Consider the following 25,016-nt stretch of genomic DNA (forward strand, 5'->3'; position numbering starts at 1 on the left):
ACAACATTCTGGGAAGGATTAAAATTTATTTTTGTGATAAAGAAAACATGCTGTTCACGCGACACTGTACTGCGCTATCAGATATGAAATAAATGTCCGTCTCCATTTCACATGTTTCATGATAGTTTCTGTTTGACACAACCTCAGCCGTGAAAGGAGGGTCACGGGTAGCCCAGTCGTCTTAGGTGCTGCTCCTTCTTAAAGCTGACACGCCGTGATAACTGGGAATACTATTTAAAGCGGCGTTACACCCAACTTACTCACTCTGTTTAATGTGATGTTTTCGTGTCACGGATGACAAAAGTGATTAACACACACACAATATTATTCCCTTTGCATATATAAAAGCGACAAAATCTTGTCCATATTCATAATAGATATCTACCAAAAGTAGAGTGGATTGAACGATTCCGACTATAGAAGTTCCCGATGCCGTCTATCACTCCGCCCCGGTGGCCTTGCAACTCTTCTCAGATAGACTGGTTCTCTATTGTACATGCGTAGCGTCGAATAGGAGTAACGTTCGACTAATAGGAGTACTAATATTTTTATCTGAATGTTATTACACCTAGGATTATTTAATAAATTTCTTTCAAAGGTGATAATCTCAATTCCAGAAATAATTCATTTCAAATGTCAATCCATCTTCGAAAATCTATTATCCCTGAAAATTAAAAATGTTGCTGCGACCTGAAGCAATTTATGTTCCCTCACTCACAATAATAACAGCATGACCTTGGTGGAACTCATTTGGCCTGTAAACGTGGCACCTTTGACTGTAAGCGTGACACATCAGCATCATCGCATGTTAATCACGTGCACAACGTGATTTACAGTTCGTAAAGTTGGCAGTACGCGCACGTAATTAGCGCATGTATTCATTTCCTGCAGAGACGGTGGAAGTGTCACCAGGGCTGAAGCGATTAGCGTAAGACTTTGAAGTTCATTTTTTAACTATGATTTCCTCAGTTAGTTATTTGAGTGTTAATTGTTTATATCTTGTATCAAAAGCCATTAAACCTCTGGTATTAAGAAGAGACAGCATAAATACCCAAATATTCCTGTAAATATATCATTTAAGTTACGGATTGTAAAACAAACCACTTTCGTTGTATGAATTGGTGTGGGGCTTCCAAGAAAGAGCTGTTATTGATAGATTTCATAATAGGTTTTGTAAATATGTATTGTGTGTTGGTAGACATGTACGGAGTAGTGCAGCTTTAGCTGACTGGTAGACGTGGATATATATTGATCACTACCATAAATGTGTCCAGTACTGGTGTAAATTGATGAGAATGTCTGATCCCACATCCCAAAAAATGTTACCTACTTATTAAGAAGTCAGATTCAGCAGGAAGGAAGACATTGGTATCTTGTATTTACAAGATTGTTGGACTTTCAGTTTTAGTAATATCAATGACCTGCACATTATAAGAATATAAAATCTTTGCTGACGGTTAAATATTATGTTTCAAAAATCATGGTTAGGGAATCGACAGAAATATTTCATTACCGACCACCGGCCCATAATACATTAAAATAGCTTGAAAAATCACGCATGCTGGATTAAAATGCATATATCATAACAATTTCATACACGAAACAAAGGTATAAGGCTTTTCCTTTATTTGTAGGTTTTTGCTATATAATAACTCATATTATGAAGGACAAGATTATTACCTGTTTGCTTTAGCTGTGTGAATTTTATAAGAGGTGGATATTCAGTGTGACATGGCGAGAGATACTTTCTTCTTATAGTGGCGGGGCACGGGTGGCAGAGAAACCTATGATTGTGGGTTCGAATCCGGGCACCAGTGCATCCTGAAACGTTAGTATACATTCCACAAATGATGTGGCTGAATCATAATAATTTGTGAAAAATGCAGCATAAAATTGAAAGAGACCTTTGTATGTATGTCAGTTAATTCCCTTGCTTCGGGAAGATGTATAATTATTATCATGGAAACATTACCCCCAAAATATATTTTTTTTAAAATGGCAATACCTATTACAGTTTACTGTTTTCGAGGCATATTTTCATGTTTTTATGGGGGGCACGTGTGGCCCAGTCGTCTAAGGCGCCGGGATTCGCTGTGCAGAGTTGCGCCCCTTGGGCACGTCAGAAACCTATGATTGTGGGTTCGAATCCCGGTTCGCCCCGATTATGTTTCTAGGTTTGTCAACACCATACCCGTGCCCGTGGGTTTAACCGAAGTGTTAAACGTCTGAGATTTGCATCACTTCGGGCTTTCCTCCCACATGAATCTGACACGCCGTGATACAACTGGAATACTGTTAAAAGCGGCGTTAAACCAAACTCACTCACTCTAGATAGTACTGTGATCTGCTAAATGTCGGACTCATTTTATGTTTTTATAAGTTTTTGATTATAAGAAAATGAAGCCGTGTGCGTGCGCGCGTGAGAGATTTACAGAGCGCCGTCACATAGGTAGTACATTGCTCAGTGCGGCGTTAAACACCTTTTTTTCAAACAACATCGCTGTAGTCATTTCAAAAAGTCGATACACATGTGCCGTTCAAGCCAATTCACTGTTTCGAGGGGGGAACGGGTGGCCCAGTCGTCTAAGGCGCCGCGATTCGCTGTGCAGAGTTGCGTCCCTTGGACACGCCAGAAACCTATGATTGTGGGTTCGAATCAGGGTTCGCCCAGATTATGTTTCTAGGTTTGTCAGCACCATACCCGTGCTCGTGGGTTTCACCGAAGTGGTTAACGTCTGAGACCTGCATCACTTCGGGCTTTCCTCCCACATTAAGCTGACACGCCGTGATATAACTGGAATACTGTTAAAAGCGGCGTTAAACCCAACTCACTCACTCACTGTTTCGAATATTTCGACAGAAAATATACCCCAATTAGCTGTTAGATGTCATATGTTAACCAGAGTCGAATACAGAGAACAAATGACCCCTCACTTATTAGGTTCTTGTTTATTTAAAACATTCATTTGCCATGTTAGGCGATAGAATCAAAAGCCAGTTGCTATAGCGAGTGGTAGCGCCGACCTTGGGCCAAAATGGATTTGTAATTGTGATATGAGCTGTGATGCACTGACTCAAGTTTTTTATTTTTTTCTGTCCGTCCTGAATGTTTCTCCGCGAACACAACAAACGGCGCAAACCCACGATGCCAAATAAACACCTTTGATGTACATGACTATATGACTCGGGTAAAATCTACAAAATTTGCTTTTGAATATATAACATGGATACATTGTATATTAAATACAAATATTCAAACTATTTATCTTTCCTTAAATATACTTGAATTTGATATAACAAATATATGATTTGATAGATGTACCTCGGGTTTAAGATACCCGTACTCTGACCTGTTAACTCTGGGTGCGCGGCCACACACGCTACATCAACCCGTATTACCTTCGTCACATGTCTTCTGGTGTCCCCCGCCGTGATATTGCTGGAATATTGCTTAAAAGCGGCGTGAAACCACTCACGTTATATGTCTCAACTTGTCTCTCTTTTTTTTGCAGAGAATGGTCGCGACAGTTTCACTGCTTCTTCAAACTCAGTTCGTTCTCTTCCTTCTTGCAGGTATTTAAAATAAATATTATTATTATTATTATCATTTATTATTATTATTATTTTATGATGATGATGATGATGATGATGAATCGATGTCATTTATTTCACATTAGGTGCCACGATTTTACACCAGACCCTCCATGACCACCTAGCTGGCCTCAAGGGTCGTAGTATGTGCAGGTTTTGTAGACATTACTTGGGCAGAGCTTCTGATAGTCAGTCCATTATTACATGGTCCATTTTCTGTTACTGTTTGTGAATAATTTGCACTTGAAACTGTAGCTCCTTAACATAGCTATTAAATGTACATATCTTTTTCATTTTTTTTGTATTCATATACATAATATTCTGCCGTAAGTAGAAGATAATTGAGTATCGTTTGGATCTTCTTGCGGGTAGTTGACGTTTAGCCATAGAACCGACGTGTACAATGCAAATAATTCATTACAAAGTCATCGTGCAGTCCTATATGAAATTAACACATAATTTCATGGCGACAGAGTTGTCATGTCAGGACCTGCTACTCCTGGATTCCACGATTGCTTTTCGCCATGCCGAGGGTTTTACCAAAGTTTTACACATCCATTCCTCGCTGCTGGTTGGCTGGTTTGTTGTTTTACGCCGCATTCCAGCTATGTGACGGCGGTCTGTAATTAATCGAGTCTGGACCAGACAATCCAGTGATTGATACCATGAGCATCGATCCACGCAATTGGGTGATGACATGCATCAACCAAGTCAGCGCGCCTGACCACCCGATCCCGTTAGTCGCCTTTTACGACAAGCATAGTCGCCTTTTACTGCAAGAATGGGTTGCTGAAGACCTATTCCACCCCGGACCTTCACGGGTCCCATGCTTCGCGTGTCCTTGGAGCTGTGTTCCGTCATAATGTTCACATGTAGGGTATTTCGTTTTAATTCAGTGAACTGAAAGGATGTTGTGATGCGGCCGATAAACTATCATGTCTTTAACATGTATATCTCGATCACTGAAACGCAGCAATTCGCTATGCAGAGTAGCGTCCCTTAAGCGTGCCAGAATACTATCATCATGGGTTCGAATCCCGGCGCGACCTGATGATCGTTGGTTTGTCAGTACTATAACCCAGTTTGGTTTTTTTACCAAAGGTAAACGTCTGAGACCTGGATTACTTCGGGCTTTGCTCCCACATCAAACATACACATCGTGACATAACTTAAACACTGGCGTTGAATTCTTAATTCACAAACTTAAAACTTCGATTTCAGCCTTGTCCGGCTGTGATGCAAAGCGGAATAGGCGGCATAGGCGGGTTCTCAATTCCTCGTTCAGGTTTCATTTTCGACTGGTGCAAAGCAGCTTTAAATCGATCACCAGGGCGATAGACCAGAAGCTGAAACGCAAACGCCTGAGAAGATTTCTGAAAAAGTAAGTAGACTTTATGATGAAACGTTGTGAGACCCATCTTCCCGAGGCAAGGGAGTTACTTACTATAGACTAAACGGACTATATCGCTATTACTGACCGCCGTCATATAGCTGGAATATTGCTGAGTGCGGCGTCAAGCAAATGTATCTGGTTGATGTGTGATGGTTGTTGTAGCTGTATAGTTGTCGTGTGATTGTTGGGCTGCAGCTGTAGTTGTCGTGTCATGGTTGGGCAGACGGTGTCGTTGCCGTGTGAGGGTTGGGTAGTCGCTGTGGTTGCCGTGTGAGGGTTGGGTAGTCGTTGTGGTTGCCGTGTGAGGGTTGGGTAGTCGTTGTGGTTGCCGTGTGATGGTTGGGTAGTCGCCGTGGTTGCCATGTGATGGTTGGGCAGTCGCTGTGGTTGCCTTGTAGTGGTTGGGCAGTCGCCGTGGTTGCCGTGTGATGGTTGGGTAGTCGTTGTGGTTGCCGTGTGATGGTTGGGAAGTCGCTGTGGTTGCCGTGTAGTGGTTGGGCAGTCGCCGTGGTTGCCGTGTGATGGTTGGGTAGTCGCTGTGGTTGCCGTGTGATGGTTGGGTAGTCGCTGTGGTTGCCATGTGAGGGTTGGGCAGTCGCTGTGGTTGCCGTGTGGTGGTTTGGTAGTCGCTGTGATTGCCATGTGATGGTTGGGTAGTCGCTGTGGTTGCCGTGTGATGGTTGGGCAGTCGCTGTGGTTGCCGTGTGAGGGTTGGGTAGTCGCTGTGGTTGCCGTGTGATGGTTGGGCAGACGCTGTGGTTGCCGTGTGATGGTTGGGCAGACGCTGTGGTTGCCGTGTGATGGTTGGGTAGTCGCTGTGGTTGCCGTGTGATGGTTGGGTAGTCGCTGTTGTTGCCGTGTGAGGGTTGGGTAGTCGCTGTGGTTGCCGTGTGAGGGTTGGGCAGACGCTGTGGTTGCCGTGTGGTGGTTGGGTAGTCGCTGTGGTTGCCGTGTGATGGTTGGGTAGTCGCTGTGGTTGCCGTGTGATGGTTGGGCAGTCGCTGTTGTTGCCGTGTGAGGGTTGGGTAGTCGCTGTGGTTGCCGTGTGATGGTTGGGCAGTCGCTGTGGTTGCCGTGTGATGGTTGGGTAGTCGCTGTGGTTGCCGTGTGATGGTTAGGTAGTCGTTGTGGTTGACGTGTGATGGTTGTTGTAGCTGTAGTTGTCGTATGAGGGTTGGGAAGTCGCTGTGGTTGCCGTGTGATGGTTGGGTAGTCACCGTGGTTGCCGTGTGATGGTTGGGTAGTCGCTGTGGTTGCCGTGTGAGGGTTGGGCATTCGCTGTGGTTGCCGTGTGATGGTTGGGTAGTCGTTGTGGTTGCCGTGTGATGGTTGGGTAGTCGTTGTGGTTGCCGTGTGAGGGTTGGGAAGTCGCTGTGGTTGCCGTGTGAGGGTTGGGTAGTCGCCGTGGTTGCCGTGTGATGGTTGGGCAGTCGCTGTTGTTGCCGTGTGAGGGTTGGGCAGTCGCTGTGGTTGCCGTGTGATGGTTGGGTAGTCGCTGTGGTTGCCGTGTGATGGTTCGGTAGTCGTTGTGGTTGACGTGTGATGGTTGTTGTAGCTGTAGTTGTCGTGTGAGGGTTGGGAAGTCGCTGTGGTTGCCGTGTGATGGTTGGGTAGTCGCTGTGGTTGCCGTGTGAGGGTTGGGCATTCGCTGTGGTTGCCGTGTGATGGTTGGGTAGTCGCTGTGGTTGCCGTGTGATGGTTGGGTAGTCGTTGTGGTTGCTGTGTGAGGGTTTGGAAGTCGCTGTGGTTGCCGTGTGATGGTTGGGTAGTCGCCGTGGTTGCCGTGTGATGGTTGGGTAGTCGTTGTGGTTGCCGTGTGATGGTTGGGTAGTCGCCGTGGTTGCCGTGTGATGGTTGGGTAGTCGCTGTGGTTGCCGTGTAAGGGTTGGGCATTCGCTGTGGTTGCCGTGTGATGGTTGGGCAGTCGCTGTGGTTGCCGTGTGATGGTTGGGTAGTCGTTGTGGTTGCCGTGTGATGGTTGGGTAGTCGTTGTGGTTGCCGTGTGATGGTTGTGTAGTCGCTGTGGTTGCCGTGTGATGGTTGGGTAGTCGTTGTGGTTGCCGTGTGATGGTTGGGTAGTCGTTGTGGTTGCCGTGTGATGGTTGGGCAGTCGCCGTGGTTGCCGTGTGATGGTTGGGTAGTCGTTGTGGTTGCCGTGTGATGGTTGGGTAGTCGCTGTGGTTGCCGTGTGATGGTTGGGCAGTCGCTGTTGTTGCCGTGTGAGGGTTGGGTAGTCGCTGTGGTTGCCGTGTGATGGTTGGGTAGTCGCTGTGGTTGCCGTGTGATGGTTGGGCAGTCGTTGTGGTTGCCGTGTGATGGTTGGGCAGTCGTTGTGGTTGCCGTGTGATGGTTGGGTAGTCGTTGTGGTTGCCGTGTGATGGTTGGGCAGTCGCTGTGGTTGCCGTGTGAGGGTTGTGTTGTCGCTGTGGTTGCCGTGTAGTGGTTGGGCAGTCGCCGTGGTTGCCGTGTGATGGTTGTGTAGTCGTTGTGTTTGCCGTGTGATGGTTGGGTAGTCGCTGTGGTTGCCGTGTGATGGATAGGTAGTCGTTGTGGTTGCCGTGTGATGGTTGGGTAGTCGTTGTGGTTGCCGTGTGATGGTTGGGTAGTCGCTGTGGTTGCCGTGTGATGGTTAGGTAGTCGTTGTGGTTGCCGTGTGATGGTTGGGTAGTCGCTGTGGTTGCCATGTGATGGTTGGGTAGTCGTTGTGGTTGCCGTGTGATGGTTGGGTAGTCGTTGTGGTTGACGTGTGATGGTTGTTGTAGCTGTAGTTGTCGTGTGAGGGTTGGGAAGTCGCTGTGGTTGCCGTGTGATGGTTGTGTAGTCGTTGTGTTTGCCGTGTGATGGTTGGGTAGTCGTTGTGGTTGCCGTGTGATGGTTGGGCATTCGCTGTGGTTGCCGTGTGAGGGTTGGGCAGTCGCTGTGGTTGCCGTGTGAGGGTTGGGTAGTCGCTGTGGTTACCGTGTAGTGGTTGGGCAGTCGCCGTGGTTGCCGTGTGATGGTTGGGTAGTCGCTGTGGTTGCCGTGTGATGGTTGGGTAGTCGCTGTGGTTGCCGCATCCCCTCATAGTTTGATATCAGTTTTTATACACATGTATATCAGAACCACGGGCGCCGCAATTCGCTATACAGAGTTGCGTCCTTTGGGCACGCCAGAAACCTATTATCGGGGCGAACCGGGTTTCAAACCCACGAATCCCGGTTCGCACCGATTGTTTCAAGGTTTGTCAATACCATTGCTTTTCTAGATGTTCGCTTGTTTGAACGAAAAGCTACAAAATCACGCGTACGTACAATGTATAGAATAACATAAAATTATTAAGGTTGATATATAATCTTTCCATATTTTTGCATAATGAAAAATGCATCAGTTATACTTGTTTAAAATGCATGTTCAGAATGGCCAGTGAATTCCTGGCTCAGAAACAACTGCAAGAACAATGGCGTGACGTCATCATAATGTTTTTATTAGTTGTTAATTTCATAGTTTCTTCCATGTCTCCGTGGTAAAAGACCTTCGTTTTCCGTGAAATTGTTTTATCAAAGGGTGGGAGAGAGGGAGAAGATCCGTTCTTGACAAGTGGTGTTAAACAGTCGGCTAAATGCCCAGTCAAAGACAAAGAAGCCATGCTTTTATCCAGATTATTTAGACCACGGTGATGGAAAAGCTTGAATATTGCTAAATACACAACCAACAATGTCAATATCCCGTTTAGACACCCAACAGCGTCAAAAGAAGAGATTAAGCGTGCTAAGAAAAAGGCAGACTGTCCCGCGGCGTTTAAGTGTTCTGAAGAGGACCTCTATCGTACTCCCGACGGCAGCTGTAACAACCTGGACCATCCGCATTGGGGAGCGGCAAATCAGCCATTCCGACGATATCTACCCCCTGAGTATAGTGATAGTAAGTAGAGATGAACGTCATACGTCTACCCGTGAAGATCCGGGGTAGAAAAGGTCTTCAGCAACCCATGCTTGCCATAAAAGACGACTTTGCTTGTCGTAAGAGGCGATTAACCGGATCGGGTGGTCAGGCTCGCTGACTTGGTTGATGCATGTCATCGTATCCCATTTGCGTTGATCAATGCTGATGATGTCAATCACTGGATTGTCTGGTCCAGACTCGATTATTTACAGACCGCCGTCATATAGCTGGCGTTAAACAACGAACAAACAAAAATCATAAGTCTACAGTATACGTATTCTACTCAACATTTGCTAAGGACGAAAAAACGAGGGGCGTCAATAAGTTTTGCAACTTCAATATAAGACCAAGTCGCAGAATATATTTTGCACTTTTAATTTTCAATATAATCTCCATTCACCTCAATACACTTATTCCATTTATCCTTGAAGCTTGTAATACCATTTTTATAGAAATCCGCAGATTGGCCCTCTAACCACGCCTCTGTGGCAGCCTTTGTCCTCGTCATCCTGGAAGCATCTTCCACGTAGGGGAGATTTCATTTGCAGGGAACAGGAAATAGTCACTGGGAGCTAAGTAAGGCTGTACAGTTAAATCACAAACTCTACAAGTCCAGACTTAGCCCACAGTGACTATTTCCTGTTCCGGCAAATTAAATCTGCCCTACGAAGACGCTTCCAGGATGACGAGGACATCACAGACGCGTGGTTAGAGGGCCAATCTGCGGACGGGATCCTGTTGCCAGACTCGCTGACTTGGTGGATGGATGTCATCGCATCCCAATGGCGTAGAACGATACTCATGATGTCAATCACTGGATTGTCTGGTCCACAGATTTATTTACAGACCGTCCTCATATAGTCGGATAAGTGCTGCAGAATGCGGCGTTAAACAAAACATGCCTAACTGGTGGATTGTGCTGCTTTGAATTTTAAAAAAAGAATTGTTTACGTTTCACCAATTTAACTAACATCTTCCCGAGGCAAGAGAGTTAACTGACTTTAAATGTCCAGTTTCCACCCTTGCCGAACTAGGCTGGTATTATGGAGTTACATTTTGGCTGGACGGGAAGATGGTTAAAATTAGGGTAGGGATTGTTTATTGTGCCAAAGTCGTAAACCTTGCAATTCTCCAGGACTTGGGGCATATTGTTTTCACACAAATTTCTAAGTTGTTCATAATTCTAAGGATGGCTGGGAATAGTGAATTTGTCTTCAGCCCTTTATCGATCTTTGTAAGACAGATTTATGCAAGTCGTTTCTCTTTTATAAGTCCTATTTGACATTCTGACACGGCCATTGACTATACTGCAGAAGAAAGTCAACCACGCTTAAAGGGCAAGAAAGAACCGCTGCCCAGCGCCCGGGAAGTGAGTCGACGGTTCCACACTGCTGGCACGGAGGTGGTGGAGGATGCTGGCGTCACGCACATGTTGATGCAATGGGGGCAGTTCCTAGACCACGACATCACCTTCACCCCTGTGCAGACCGAAAAGATTGGTCAGTACACCTCTACACCTCCTATTAATTATAAGAATTGACTTTCACTTTGTGTGAGTTTATTGGACTATGACTATTGAATACCGTTGCTCATGCTGTAAACCATTGTTTTCCTGGACCAGATTCGACATCTTACATGCCGCCAAGAGGTAGATGGAATATGCGATGAAAAACAGTAACTCATTCGATGTGCGTTTTCAATTTGGGCAGTGATGCAAGGTTTATTGGGCAAACTTTGAGAGAATTATTTAAGAATATGATGTATGAATCTCGTGGCTATATCATGACGTCATGGTAAACGCCTAACAGTGGCACCGCTTTGCGATTTGCTCGCAAATTAAGCTGACAGGTCGCGATATAAGTGAAATATTGCTCATCACATTTCGGTACGTTTTACACCGCCAGGGTTAGAACTAAATTCAAAAGCTTCGCTAGCCCGGGTGAAGATAAAGTGCCCTTGTAATACTAAAACAAAGGAAAAGTGAGAAATTTGTACTAGCCTGCTGGAATCTGTACTAGCCCCGGGCTAGCGGGCAAGTGTTAAGTTCTAACCCTGCCGGGACTGCCTCGGTGGACAAGTGGATAGAGCGTCTGCCTTGAGAGCGGAAGGTCGGTGGTTCGATTCCCAGCCGTGTCATCCCTTCCCGAGGCAAGGGAGAAAAGGTCCATTTTCCACACTTGCCGAACTAGGATTTCTGGGCTCGATCGAAGCGCCACCAGTGGATATTACGGGTTATGCCCCTTCTATGACCCTCCTATTGACCAATCAAATTTAACCTCTCATATCACAAACATTTCCTTCAAACAAAATGGCGGCGCCAAATCAAGGCGATCTGATCAATAAACAAGATCTATATTGGAATAAATCAAAATCAGGCGAGGACCTTGATGAAAAACATGAAAGATTTGCAAACTATATGTCGACGCCAAGCTGACGGTGCACATGCTTTGCAATTCCTGCAATCAGTTCACGAACCGGATGTCGATTTCCTCACACGAATATGATGTTTATCCTTCCTGGCGCTCGGCAGTAAAGGGATAGAACAAGGACTGGTATCCATGTTAACTGGGGCATGATATTCCAGTGAGCTGGCACGACAAACCGGCCTTAGCACAGCCTATTAAAGGCAGCCACACCCGCGTGCATATGCACGTCGCTATAGAAGTGCAATGATCTTGACCGCGAGGTTAAACTCCATTTCATCTCGCCTATACCTCACCAATGCATTTTCCTTATTACATTTTCTAACCCTATATGACAGGAAACGACGTAAAGCCATATGCGTGCTGTGAAGACAAACTGGACAGCGTTACCGAGGATGCTGTGAAAGCAATATACTCATACGAGTGAGTATGCCACTCTCATGCATTCTTTGTGAAGCCCATTTCTTGGACCCGACCCCCGTGAGATTGCTGGCATATTGCTAAAATCTGCGTAAAACCATACTCACCCTCTTGCATAGACCTATGAAGATCCGGGTTAGATCTTCAGCAAACTTGCCGTTACAGGCAACCAACGGGCTCGCTAACTTGATTGACGCATGTCATTGTAGTCAAACTGCGTGGATCGATCCTCATGATGTCGATCACTGGATTGTCTGGTCCAGACTCGATTGTTTACAGACCGCCATCATATAGCCTGAATATTGCTGAGTGCGGCGTTAAACAACAAACAAAACAAAAAGCATATATAGATACACGATGTTACATCTGTCGTGGCCAGATTAAGGTACCGACGAATTCATGTCCCAGAAAATGTTTGGATTTTCTTTTTGCTTCAGATTGTTTAATTTTTAGGTCTCCCACTGTCAATACATTTTTCCAAGATAGTTTAAAAAAATATATTTAGGCTCATATGTTTCAAGAAATATCTTGTTTTGAAAAACAGACAAAGTGCATCTGTCTTTAACCACATCAATTGCAACATCTTTTGATACAAAACCTAGTTTTGCTTATTAATTAATAATTTAGTCATTAACAAAATTTTGAACTCGCTACCTTGTTAACATTTTGCGTTTTTTGTGATTTCGTTGGTAATTATCATCCTTGGCTCGATTGAATAAATCAGTTCTATACATCGTAAATCTTGTGACGTGGCGGGTCTTTTTTCGATATGGTGCCATACAACTGTCGCATCCGAAATTAGAAAAGAGCTGCAACGTATTGCAAAACAATATGCAGCCACAAAATATTAAAAGGACAATAAATTTTATTTTTCAGAACTTGCTTCCCCATACCCATATTGCCCAGCGACCCAGTCTTCAATGGACCAACAAGAAAGAAGAAGCTCAACTGCTTTAGTTTTGCTCGGTCAGTGCAAGTTGAAAATACAGATTGTGAGATTGGTACGTGGTCAGTTGAACTTTCACTTTTCCGCCTGGGCTCAAGCAGATGTTGGTTGAATTGAAAGTACGCTGCTTGTATTAAACGTATCGGATATGGACCTTATTCCTGCAAGAACTACGTTTAATACACATACAAACATTCAGCATTTAAAAGTCGCCTTAATTTTCTATATTGACATTTCCCCAAAGCAAGAGATCTAGAGTTAACTGACTTTAAAAGTCCTGTGAAGATTCCGGGGTAGAATAGGTCTTCAGCAACCCATACTTGCCGTAAAAGGCGACTATGCTTGTCGTATAAGGCGACTATGCTTGTCGTATAAGGCGACTAACGGGATCGGGTGGTCAGGCTCGCTGACTTGGTTGATACATGTCATCGATCCCAATTGCGTGGATCGATGCTCATGATGTCAATCACTGGATTGTCTGGTCCAGACTCGATTATTTTACAGACCGCCGTCATATAGCTGGTGTAATGCCGAGTGCTGCGTTAAACAACAAACCAACCTTGCCGAACTAGGCTGGAATTCCTGGGCTCGATCGTAGCGCCACCAGTGGCTATTACAGGTTATGGCGTCCCTTCGAAGCCTCTCCTATGGACCAATCAGATTCCACCTCTCGCATCACTTGCATTTGCTTCAAACAAAATGGCGGCGCCCAGTCAAGACGATCTGATCAAAACTCAAGATCTATATTGTGATAAAACGGGTCTTACATCGCGAAGTGCATCAAATCACGTGAGCGCCTTGAGTAAAAACATAAAAAGATTTGTAAAATATCTGTTGACAACGAGTTGGCGGCACATATGCTTTGCAAATCCTGCAATCGACCGAAATCTGCATGACAGTTTACGAACCGGATTTCGATTTCGTTGCGCGATTTTGATTGGACTATGCATAGACTCGTCAGTCCAAACAAAATGTAACTTACTCCATAATACCAGCCTAGTTCGGCATGGCTGGAAACTGGACTTTTATAGTCAGTTAACTCACTTGCCTCGGGAAGATGTATTTGGAGACGTGAAATGGCAATAACGAAATATAGGTTTTTGCAAAGCATTATGTAGGTACATTGTAGTTGTCAAAAAAAAGGTCCTCGGACTCCAACGACGTGTTTCATTGTTCACATGAATCAATCGATTCTGGATCGGGCAGTCCAGTATAACAGCCCGTTGTCATAAAGCTGGACTATAAGGGAGAGGGGCGTTAACCACTGCTCTTGCTATCAACCACTGGTTTCCGTGTAGACTCGATGTAGCTACTCTTGCCTGCAACCTTGTCTCTCATTTGTTTTGGAACGCGTGCGCACGCACGCAGGCAAACACACACACACACGCACGCAGGCAAGCAAGCACACACACACACACGCACACGCACACGCACACGCACACATATAGAACCCTAGCGCGGATGTAATGCATTTAGTTTTAATATTAGAGACTGTTATTTGTTTCGAGACCGCCTCTGTGGTCTAGTGGTAGAGCGTCCGCCCGGAGAGAGGAAGGCCCGGGATTCCATCCCCGGACGCGTCATACCAAAAGACGTTAAAAGATGGTGCTTGTTGTTACCGTGTCTCACGCTCGGCATTAAGGGGCTAAAACAAGGACTGGTCGGCTCGGAGTCAGTATACTGTGTCTGAGTGGGGTATTCATGTTAAACTGCGGCATGGTATCTCAGTGAGCTAGCACTATAAATCGGCATCGGTCCGGACTACTACAAGCAGTGGCACACACGTGCATGCACGTGCAATAATCTGTTTCGAATTACAATGTGGAGGGCCAGGGAGTTGTATAACGATTAGTTTCGAATTAGAATTATAAGTATTCTTGCTATTCCTGTGAAAAATATTTCGTTGTACTAAAAGCACTCTGTTCAGAATCAATATTTCAGGGGTAGCCACTTGTCTAAGGTGCCGCAATTAACTGTGCAGAGTTGCGTCCCTTGGGCACGCCAGAAACTATGATTGTGGGTTCGAATCCCGGTTCGCCCTGAGACGTCTGAGACGTCTGAGACCTGCATCACTTCGGCTTTCCTCCAAAATTAGGCTGACATGCCGTGATGTAACTGAAATACTGTTCAAATGGGCGTTAAACCCCACTAACTTACTCTTCAGCTCCAGTTGAACAGTTGAATCAAATCACTGCTTACATCGACGCATCGAACGTGTATGGGTCGTCCAAGGAGGAACAGGATTCCTTGAGGGAATTTAATCAAGGTAAGTGTTTCGTGTATGTTGGCAAGGCCGTAGTTAACTTTTTACATGATGGGGGGGGGGGGGGGGGAGGCAAATAAGATTATTCATTTCTTATTCAAGTTAACTTTCACAAGGAAAAATGCTTTCTATAAAAAATCCAGGGGGGCATCTGCGTGGGGGGGCTTGTATGGAGATTGGATATTGGTTGCATTAAGAGTGACTGTTTTAAAGTAGACATCTTAACGTTAAGCTAACTTTATGCTCATGGACGGAGCGGGGGTCCTAAGTTGGATAACTTGTTCCCAATTTATTTAAATCTGAATAAAATGTTCAAACAAAACCAGATGGCACTAAGTCTCGTCCAGAAGAGACACGTTGATTGGTTTCGACATCAAGCTCATAAGCGAGATAATTCTGTACTGGTGATAAGCGATCATTTCAGAAACGATGCCTTGGTTGCGAATGGGTACAGGTAGCCTTGCTTCAAGGCTGTATTGAATATGTCCATGGGTGTCGAGTAATTCTATCCTTAGTCAAGTCTAGATAAGCGCACAGTACAGGATGCCAGTCTCTAACAGGGACACCTTGTTCTTATTTAGATAATCTAGAAATTATCATAATTTAAACTAATAACTTAGAGACTTGTGCAAGTCGAGGGTACGGGGAATGTGTTGTAGGATGATATACCATCCGTTTCTTCCAGGTTTGATGAAATGCCAGAGGATGCCGAGTCACGATGGATGCCCTGCTGCCGATCTATTGCCCTCTAACGTCAACACATGTGGATCAACAAAATGTTTCAAATCAGGTAATACTAATACGACGAATAATATAAGCTTTTGTCCATGGGGTGTGAACCGGTGAAGATCCGGGTAAGAATTGGTCTTCAGCAACCCATGCTTGTCGTAAGAGACGACTAACGGGATCGCTGACATGGTTCATGAATGTGATCGTTCCCCAATTGTGTGGATCGATGCTCATGATATCAATCACTAGATTGTCTGGTTCGATCTCGATATATTTACAGACGGCCTTCATATAGCTAGAATGGTTGGTTGGTTGGTTGGTTTGTTGTTAAACGCCGCACTCAGCAATATTCCAGCTATATGACGGCGGTCTGTAAAAAATCGAGTCTGGACCAGACAATCCAGTGATTGATTTCATGAGCATCGATCCACACAATTGGGATCGATGACATGCATCAACCAAGTCAGCCAGCCTGACCACCCGATCCCGTTAGACGCCTCTCACGACAAGCATAGTCGCCTGTATCAAGCTTTCTCCTGTCTCAGTTTTCCTCCATTTCCGACATGCTCAATATCACCGTCTCCTCTCTCATCCCGGGGCACGGGTGGCCCAGTCCTCTGAGGCGCCGCGAGTCGCTGTGCAGAGTTGCGTCCCTTGGGCACGCCAGAAACCTACGATTGTGGGTTCGAATCCTGGTTCGCCCCGATTATGTTTCTAGGTTAGTCAGCACCGTACCCGTGCTCGTGGGTTTCACCGAAGTGGTAAACGTCTGAGACTTGCATCACTTCGGGCTTTCCTCCCACATTAAGCTGACACGCCGGGATATAACTGGAATTCTGTTAAAAGCGGCGTTAAACCCAACTCACTCACTCCCCTCTCATCCTTATTGCCGAGCGCTGTACTGCTATCAAGAATGACCAGACGTACCGCATTTTCGATTTTGGTAATCTTCTGCACGTGCTTAAGGCGATTTGGACAGTACTGAAACGAAGGCTAAACGCGTTGTCAGCTTCATCGATTGGTTTCAACTTATGCCCAATTTAAATATCTATTTTCCGCTTTTCTCTCGGCTAATACGACAGATAAAACACTCCTCCTCTGTTCTGGTCGGAAATGTCGTTCTCCGAACTGTGGCTCATAAGGAGGGAGTTGTATAATGGTTAGTTTAGAATTATGATTGTAGTCCTGCAATTCCTCATGAAAAATATTTAGTTCTTCAAAAAGCAACTCTTTTCAGAATCAGTATATCTTTAGGTACTTTCGGTACTTTCGGTACCGGAGGCACGGGTGGCCCAGTCGCGGAGTTACCACCCTTGATCGTGGGTTCGAAACCCGGTTGTTTCTAGGTTTATCGGCACCAAACCCGTGCTCGAGGGTTCCACCTAAGTGGTAAACGTCTGAGACTTGCATCACTTCGGGCTTCCCTCCCACGCTGTGACATAACTGGAATAATGTCAAAATCGGCGTTAAACCCAACTCGCTCATAAGGTCTATAAGGTTAAGGGCATGGAGGTGTTTACTCAACACCAGTTTGGTTTAATCTTATGTTCAATGCTATTAAAAGATACGTTGTTTATTTTTGGGGTTTTTTTTGCAATGACATCCTTCAGGCGACGTCCGGGTGAACGAACAGGTTGGTCTGGCAAGCATCCACACTGTGTGGCTGAGACAACACAACGCCGTTGCCAGGCAACTAGGTGCCATGAACAAGTCATGGAGGGACGACGACGAGAAAGTCTTTCAAGAAACCCGAAAAATTGTAGGCGCGATGATGCAAGTGATTACTTACAACGAGTTTCTGCCCATCGTACTTGGAGACGAGATGAAGAAGTACAAGCTCGATTCAGAAGATGCCACGCCAAGTATATATCAAGACAATTTACTCAAGGATCTTCTTGATCTGTTAGCTCCGAAAAGCAAGCACAGGGCCATAGATGCAACTATCAGGAACTCATTTGCGACTGCCGCCTACCGTTTTGGCCATTCCCTGATCCGCGGGGCGACGTCTTTGGGTAACAATGTGACAATAAAGCTCAGTGATGCGTTTGGCGATACAGCAATGATGACCGAAAACCACTGTGTCACATCGAAATGGATGTGCGGACTATCGCAGGACAAGTGTTTAAAGGTAGGCATGGGCTTCTAATAATCGATCACCTCTTTCTTTGGTTTTGGACCCGCGTTTCTATATTTATTTAGAGATAATGTTATTATTATTCATTCCTTTTATAACGCACTTATAATACCCAGCTGGGGGGCACGGGTGGCCCAGTCGTCTAAGGCGCTGCGATTCGCTGTGCAGAGTTGCGTCCCTTGGGCACGCCAGAAACCTATGATTATGGGTAGAATCCCGGTTCGCCCCGATTATGTTTCTAGGTTTGTCAGCACCATACCCGTGCTCGTGGGTTTCACCGAAGTGGTAAACGTCGGAGACCTGCATCACTTCAGGCTTTCTCTCATATTAATCTGAAACGCCGCGATATAACTGGAATACTGTTAATAGCGACGTTAAACCAAACTCACTCACTATAATAGCCAGTGAACAGGTGATTGCTCATTGTGCTAGATATATCAATACTGGTTCCTGTGTACACCGCATCATCACAAATCAGGTCACGGGTAACGATTATTTATAGTAAAGAGTCTATTAGGACCTGAGGAATCTTTCGGGTTTAATTGAAAGCTCAGAAACACTGTACAATTTATAATTTTAACACGAATTCGAAGGTAGATATTTTAGGTACTGCAAAAAATCCTCTATAATTTTCCCAGCTTGTGGTCTTGAAAGATTTCACATTACCTCAATTTTATTACGCTGATGTCTAATGCAATAACGTTTCATACTTTACAAAATATGTTGGAAGACGCTTTAATTAATATATATATTATATAATGTATAATGTATGTATGTGTGGACCTTCATGTAAATAAACTGCTCCTCTTACCCGTGAAGATCCGGGTACCAATAGGTCTTCAGAACCCACGATTGTCTTAAGAGGCGACTAATGGGATCGGGTGGTCAGGCTCGCTGACTTGGATCAATGCTCATGTTGTCAATCAATGGATTGTCTGGTCCAGACTAGATTATTTACAGACCGCCGTAATATAGCTGAAATATTGCGGCGTTAAACATCAAATACACTTCTCTCCTGCTAAAGGTTGACCGGTTCCTGACCCCTGAGATCACTGAGCACCTGTTTGAGGACGCCGACGGCAACAAACTGGACCTTGCAGCGTTAAACATCCAGCGGGGGCGGGACCATGGCTTGCCTGGCTACAACGCATGGAGGAAATTCTGTGGACTGAAAACGTTCCAAAAGTTTTCTGACATGACCGATCATACTAGTCAAGAAAAGGAATTATTGTCGTCACTGTACGAGTAAGTTGTTCGTCTGTTGATGTGTAGGGTCTTGCAGTGATTCCTGTGACGGATGGGTTTGTTTGTTCAATCATCCGATTGTTACAGTAAGACCTACAAAAGTGATTTGTCCACCTTGTGACTGTTCCTTTCAGTCTGTTAAGAGTTTAGTTATTAAGCTATCAACACAGTCATGGAACTGGGATTCGGAACTGCTTTATTTGCTTGTTGTTTAACTCCGCACTCGGTAGTATTCCAGCTTTATGGCGGCGGTCTGTAAATAATCGAGTCTGGATCAGACAATCCAGTGACTGACATCATAAGCATCGATCCACGCAATTGGGATCTATGACATGCATCAACCAAGTCAACGAGCTTGACCACCCGATCTCGTTAATCGCCTTTTACGACGAGAACGGTCGCCTTTTTCGGCGAACGCATGGGTCCTCAGTGTAACATGTGTATTGTAAAGTGAAGTGAAACGTCGAGTTGAACGTCGCAAATGGCTCAGCGACGCTCTTGGTCAAGGGGCGGTCGGGTAGCCTAGTGGTTAAAGCGTTGGCTCGTCACGCCGAATACCGTGTTCGATTCCCGACATGGGTACAATGTGTGAAGCCCATTTCTGGTGTCCCCCGCCGTGATATTGCTGGAATATTGCTAAAAGCGGCGTAAAACCATACTCACTCACTCACTCACTCTTGGTTAAGAGGCGCCTAACGGGTTCGGGTGATCAGATTCGTTGACATGATTTAATGCACTTCGCGAGGTAAGACCCGTTTCATTACAATAGAGATCTTGATCATCGATCAGATCAAATGACTGGGCGCCGCCGTTTTGTTTGAAGCAAATGCAAGTGATAGGAGAGATGGAATCTGATTGGTCAACAGGAAGGTTATTGAAAGAACAATACTAGTTATATCCACTGATGGCACTGCGATCGAGCCCAGATATTCCTGTCGAGTTCGACAAGGGCGGTAACTGGACTTTTACAGTCAGTCAACTCCCTTGCCTCAGGAAGATGTGATGTTACTGAACCACAGTGCAAACACAACTCGCTCACTTTAGAAAGCCATGATGCTACTTTCCACCTGTTTGGTTTTCTGATGCTCTTGGAGCTGTTTTCCATCAATTGCCGTTACTGACAGCTTTAAGTGAAATATACTGAAATGGCGTCCTAACACTTAAAAACGTTTTATTTATTCTTGTTCACTAGTCACCCAAATGACATCGACCTCTTCACCGCTGGGATCAGTGAGAGGCCATACAACGGCGGGTTGGTCGGGCCGACATTCGCCTGTATCCTCGGGCGTCAGTTTTCTGCTCTCAAACATGGCGACCGATTTTGGTATGAGAGAACTTGTGAAAGCGTGCGTTTCACAAGAGGTACGTGTTAATTATCAAATTAATAATTCGGTTTGGACTGAAAGTGATCCGTTATGATTATGTACAAACAGATAAGTCAGACGTGTATTCCTCTCCACACGAACCTGTACCTGTAATAGCCTTCTGTTGGGCATTTGGTGGTCAGGCCCTCAATGACTGAGGGCCCGTTCTTTAGAATGAATTTTTACAATGCTCTTTTTTTTCTTTTTTTTCTTTTCGTTGTTTTTTAGGGGGGGGGGGGGGGGGGGGAGAGAGAGGGAGAGAGGGAGAGGGAGGAGAGAGAGGGAGAGAGGGAGAGGGAGAGGAGTTCTACAGATGCAACTCCAGATTCTTATCTACTCACATTTCTACCTATACTTATGAGCTTAAATATTCCTTTTAGCTGATTGCATGTCATCCCGATGGCGTCGATGTTCATGCTTCGTCATTGGACTTATTCAAATATTTACAGGCCGCCTAGTTTGGCTGTAATATTGCTCACTGCGGCGTGGAACAACATTCACTCGCGTCACTGTACTTGCTTTGGAATGGACTGTTCAGTGTCGTGTTGAATGAGAAGGGAAACATTGCTCTCATCTATTATCTCAACATTCTTTTCTTGTTTCAGAGCAAATTGAAGAGCTTCGCAAGGTAACGTTTTCCCGGGTCCTGTGTGATCACACCGGCATTACAAAAATACAGCCAAACAGCTTCCGGTCTACAAGCGACACGTATGTACTGCTTTTCGCATATCCACATATTTTTTTTAATATTTTTTTTTATTATCATTTTTGGTCTAATCGGACTGTGAAGATCCGGGGTAGAATAGGCTCGCTGACTTGGTTGATGCTTGTCATCGTGTCGCAATTGCGAGGATCGATGCTCCATGCACAATCACTGGATTGTCTGGTCCTGACACGACTATTTACAGACTGCCGTCATATAGCTGGAATATTGCTGAGTGCGGCGTTAAACAACAAACCAACAAAACCGATATACATGTATGGTCTGAGCCGAATGAACATTCGCTCTATTGTTAATGATCCTAAAGGTAGTTGTGGTCATTTTTATGAAGATATTCTTCATTTAGGAGATAAACCTACTGTTAAAGAATTGATGCAGTCCCACTGTAGAGTAGATGCCTCTTTTTTTAATGTGGAACCGAGCGCTATCTCCATTCAACCATGACGGTGCTCTTTTGCAACGCGTAACAATGGACGAGAACATTCCGGAAAGGACGAGAACATTCCGGAAAGGACGAGAACATTCCGGAAAGGACGAGAACATTCCGGAAAGGACGAGAACATTCTGTAAAAGGGGTCACAGGAAGTTATATATGTAACAAATATTTCTAAAGTTTAACATTAAAATACCCGTAGCCTTGACTAGTTCAAAATAAGTGTTCAAAACGCAGTTTTTTCTAAAAGAATATAACAAATAACCCTCCAGACTTTGTCGCCTCTAATGACAAGCATAGTCGCCTTTTAGGGTTGCTGAAGACATATTCTACCCCAGATCTTCACGAGTCCATTACAGCAAATAACACGGGTTTTAAACCCAACATGGTGGCATGGATGGCCTCGTCGTCTGAGGCGCCACAATGCAAGGTTTGTCATCACCACACCCGTGGTCGTGAGTTGCAGAGTGATGAAGGTCTGAGACCATCATCACTTGGGGCTTTCCTGCCACGTTAGGCTGACACGCCATGATATGACTGGAATACTGTTACATCAATATCTCAGGGCTCGTATTTCGGTAAACCTACACTCAGCCCTGGATCCGTTCGCGCTTCTCGTTCTCTCAAATTACCTGCCCTTGATTTTTTAGCCATTTTGATTGGCTACGCTACTAGGTCTAACGTACCAATCAGAATGCGAGTTACAAAGCAGCTTCAACGTTGGGTTGGCGATGTCAACAACATAGCGGCCAATCTCACTGGTTACGATAGTGTTTGCGAGCAATTAAACGTTGAAAAACTGACTGACTCGCAAAAGAAAAGGATGTCTTCGGGTCCTTTAAAACTGGAGGTGGCTTTGATTACTCGGCAATACGAGTTATCTCCCCTACCCATGTCTTTTTCCTCATCTCGACGTTTGATTGGTCGGTAAAATGTCAACTCACTCACTCACTTTATGTGGTACCTATTGTGTTCCCATTGCAGTATTAGTGACATCAATAGAAATCAAACTTGTACCCTCCTAAACGTTTTTAGTTTATCCACTCCTTCTTATACCGACAGGGGCGGTCGGGTAGCCTAGTGGTTAAAGCGTTAGTTCGTCACGCCGAAGATCCGGGTTCGATTCCCGACAGGGACACAATGTGTGAAGCCATTTCTGGTGCCCCCGCCGTGGTATTGCTTGAATATTGCTAAAAGCGGTGTAAAACCATACTCACTCACTCTTATACCGACATTTTGCTGTGAGTATTTGCTCGAAAGGTGAATTTATAATTCAGAATGAACACACTTTAGTCCGTATACAGTCCATTCATATCCGAAGGTTGTTCAAACTGCCTATTTTAAAGAGTTGTTTTTCTTCCAGAAACCAGATCAAGAATTGTGAGGATCTGCCGAAAATGGACATCTCAAAATGGAAAGTCCTCTAGATCACTCAATGTAGTTTTGTATATCTGCATAATAAATTTATGGTGGTCGAATGCTCTCTCTGTGTGTGTGAGCATTTGGATTAGTGAGCTGATATGACGTTTAGGTATTAAATGTTATGTACCCAATCTCATTAAAATCATTTCTGAGTTCTCGCTGCCGCTTAACAAAGATCTTAGGACATCCCATTACGAGTCACGTCAGAACGACCTTTCAGGAACTTTGACCGACCACTGAAACGACTTAAACGAAGTCGACATCAACCAATTAGAAAGCAGCTTTCTCGAGCTTAACGGCACTCGTTTGAACCTGGCGACTTCCATTTCAGACTACGCTTGAAAAATATGCTGATACCGTTCTCGATTAAAATTCTGAAAACTGAACAAACGAACATTCCGGAATGTCTGGTATAAAAGTTGCGATTGTATGGCAGTGCTTCCCAGTACTGTACAACGCCTCCTCCGTTCAAATGTTTATCCCACTGAAGCGAGAGATAGATGATAATTTGGACGGAAACAGTCGTACGGGCCGTAACTGTCGTTCGGGATACCCCATGTTAACGTTTTCGAGGTTGCATAATTAGAAAACACATTCTGTCAGTCACTTTCGTGATCTGTTATGCGACGCTTTGATTGGTCGGGTGAAAAGGTCGTTCTGACGTGACCCGTAATGGGATGTCCTCAGATCTTTGTTTAGCGATAGCACAACTAAGATCTGATTTTAATGAGATTGCATCGTACCCCGATCCCGGTGAACGTTGCTCATAATATCAACCACTAGTTTGTCTTACCCATACTTGATTATTTACAGGCCGCTGTCGTACAACGAGAATATCAGAGAGCGACAACACTCAAGTAGAACTGTTACCTGTAAATAATTGCAAAACCAGATCTTTCTTCCTCGACACCAGTCCCGATAAGGTTTAAACCTGACATTCTTGCTCTACCAAAATTGACCTGCAGATTTGTAATGATGAACCTTAGTATTGATGTTCGATCCCAATCTCAATCGGCCGATTCTTAATACATAACCAGGGGCGGTCGGGTGGCCTAGTGGTTAAAGCGTTCGCTCGTCACGCCGAAGACCTGGGTTCGATTCCCGACATGGGTACAATGTGTGAAGCCCATTTCTGGTGTCCCCCGCCGTGATATTTCTGGAATATTGCTAAAAGCGGCGTAACACCATACTCACTAATACATGATCAACACGAAGGATGAAATATGTATCTTTTATTGAAAAAGAGGCATGCTTTATGATATGGTAACGAACTGACATCAGGGTACCACAAACGAATATTGAATTATACTATAAGAAGTTATATGAAAAGATCGAGTGTCGTTTAACTTTTGAGCAGAATATAATACACTGGCTAAACGAAGATGCCCTGTTCCCGGTAACACTTTACTAAATACTAGTGGGGGCACGAGTGGCCCAGTCGTCTAAGGCGCCGCGTTTCGCTGTGCAGAGTTGCGTCCCTATGGCACGCCAAAAACCTATGATTGTGGGTTCGAATCCTGGTTCGCCCCGATTATGTTTCTAGGTTTGTCAGCACCATACCCGTGCTCGTGGATTTCACCGAAGTGGTAAACGTCTGAGACCTGCATCACTTCGGGCTTTCCTCTCGCATTAAGCTGACACGCCGTGATGTAACTGGAATACTGTTAAAAGCGGCGTTAAACCCAACTCACTCACTCACTACAAAATACTAGTACAGTCGTAGCGGCGGCAATTTTATAAACCTCTGATTGACCAATCAGAATGGAGTAAATTCCAAATTCATGGTAGAATAAGGAGATAAACATACTGTGTTTTCAATGTAGAGCTGGGTTACCTGTAGATTTAACCCCGCTAAATTGAATTTGGAACCGAATTTAGCGGGGTTTAATCAACAGGTAACCTAACTCTACATTGAAAACACAGTATGTTTATCTCCATCCTACCATGACTAAATAAAATGCGAACTCTTTGGTGTTAGCAAATATACTGAGTGAAGCGGCATGGGTTGAGT

The 25,016-nt window shown here is 44.8% G+C and overlaps 1 protein-coding gene across 3 annotated transcripts; it reads left to right on the top strand.

The window, feature by feature from the left end:
- Positions 1 to 841: 841 nt before the first annotated feature.
- On the top strand, positions 842 to 23,065 carry LOC124136537 (peroxidase mlt-7-like). 3 transcript variants are annotated; one of them, XM_048393580.1, is made up of 15 exons: positions 842 to 928; positions 1,759 to 1,828; positions 3,513 to 3,573; positions 4,813 to 4,972; positions 8,697 to 8,884; positions 10,219 to 10,404; positions 11,667 to 11,751; positions 12,625 to 12,749; positions 14,859 to 14,960; positions 15,643 to 15,747; positions 17,297 to 17,814; positions 18,845 to 19,065; positions 20,258 to 20,427; positions 21,035 to 21,137; positions 22,947 to 23,065. In XM_048393580.1, exons 3-15 carry the CDS (start codon positions 3,516 to 3,518, stop codon positions 23,008 to 23,010), a joined length of 2,085 nt encoding a protein of 694 aa, XP_048249537.1. In that variant the 5' UTR covers positions 842 to 928; positions 1,759 to 1,828; positions 3,513 to 3,515; the 3' UTR covers positions 23,011 to 23,065. The 3 variants fall into 3 exon arrangements, with proteins under 3 accessions (XP_048249537.1, XP_048249539.1, XP_048249538.1); XM_048393581.1 differs by lacking the exon at positions 1,759 to 1,828 and having other exon boundaries at positions 855 to 928; XM_048393582.1 differs by lacking the exons at positions 4,813 to 4,972; positions 8,697 to 8,884.
- The last annotated feature ends 1,951 nt before the right edge of the window (positions 23,066 to 25,016 follow it).

The sequence above is a fragment of the Haliotis rufescens genome, unplaced genomic scaffold (genome assembly GCF_023055435.1).
Source record: "Haliotis rufescens isolate VD_foot unplaced genomic scaffold, xgHalRufe1.0.p SCAF_12, whole genome shotgun sequence".
NCBI classification, from domain to species: domain Eukaryota; kingdom Metazoa; phylum Mollusca; class Gastropoda; order Lepetellida; family Haliotidae; genus Haliotis; species Haliotis rufescens.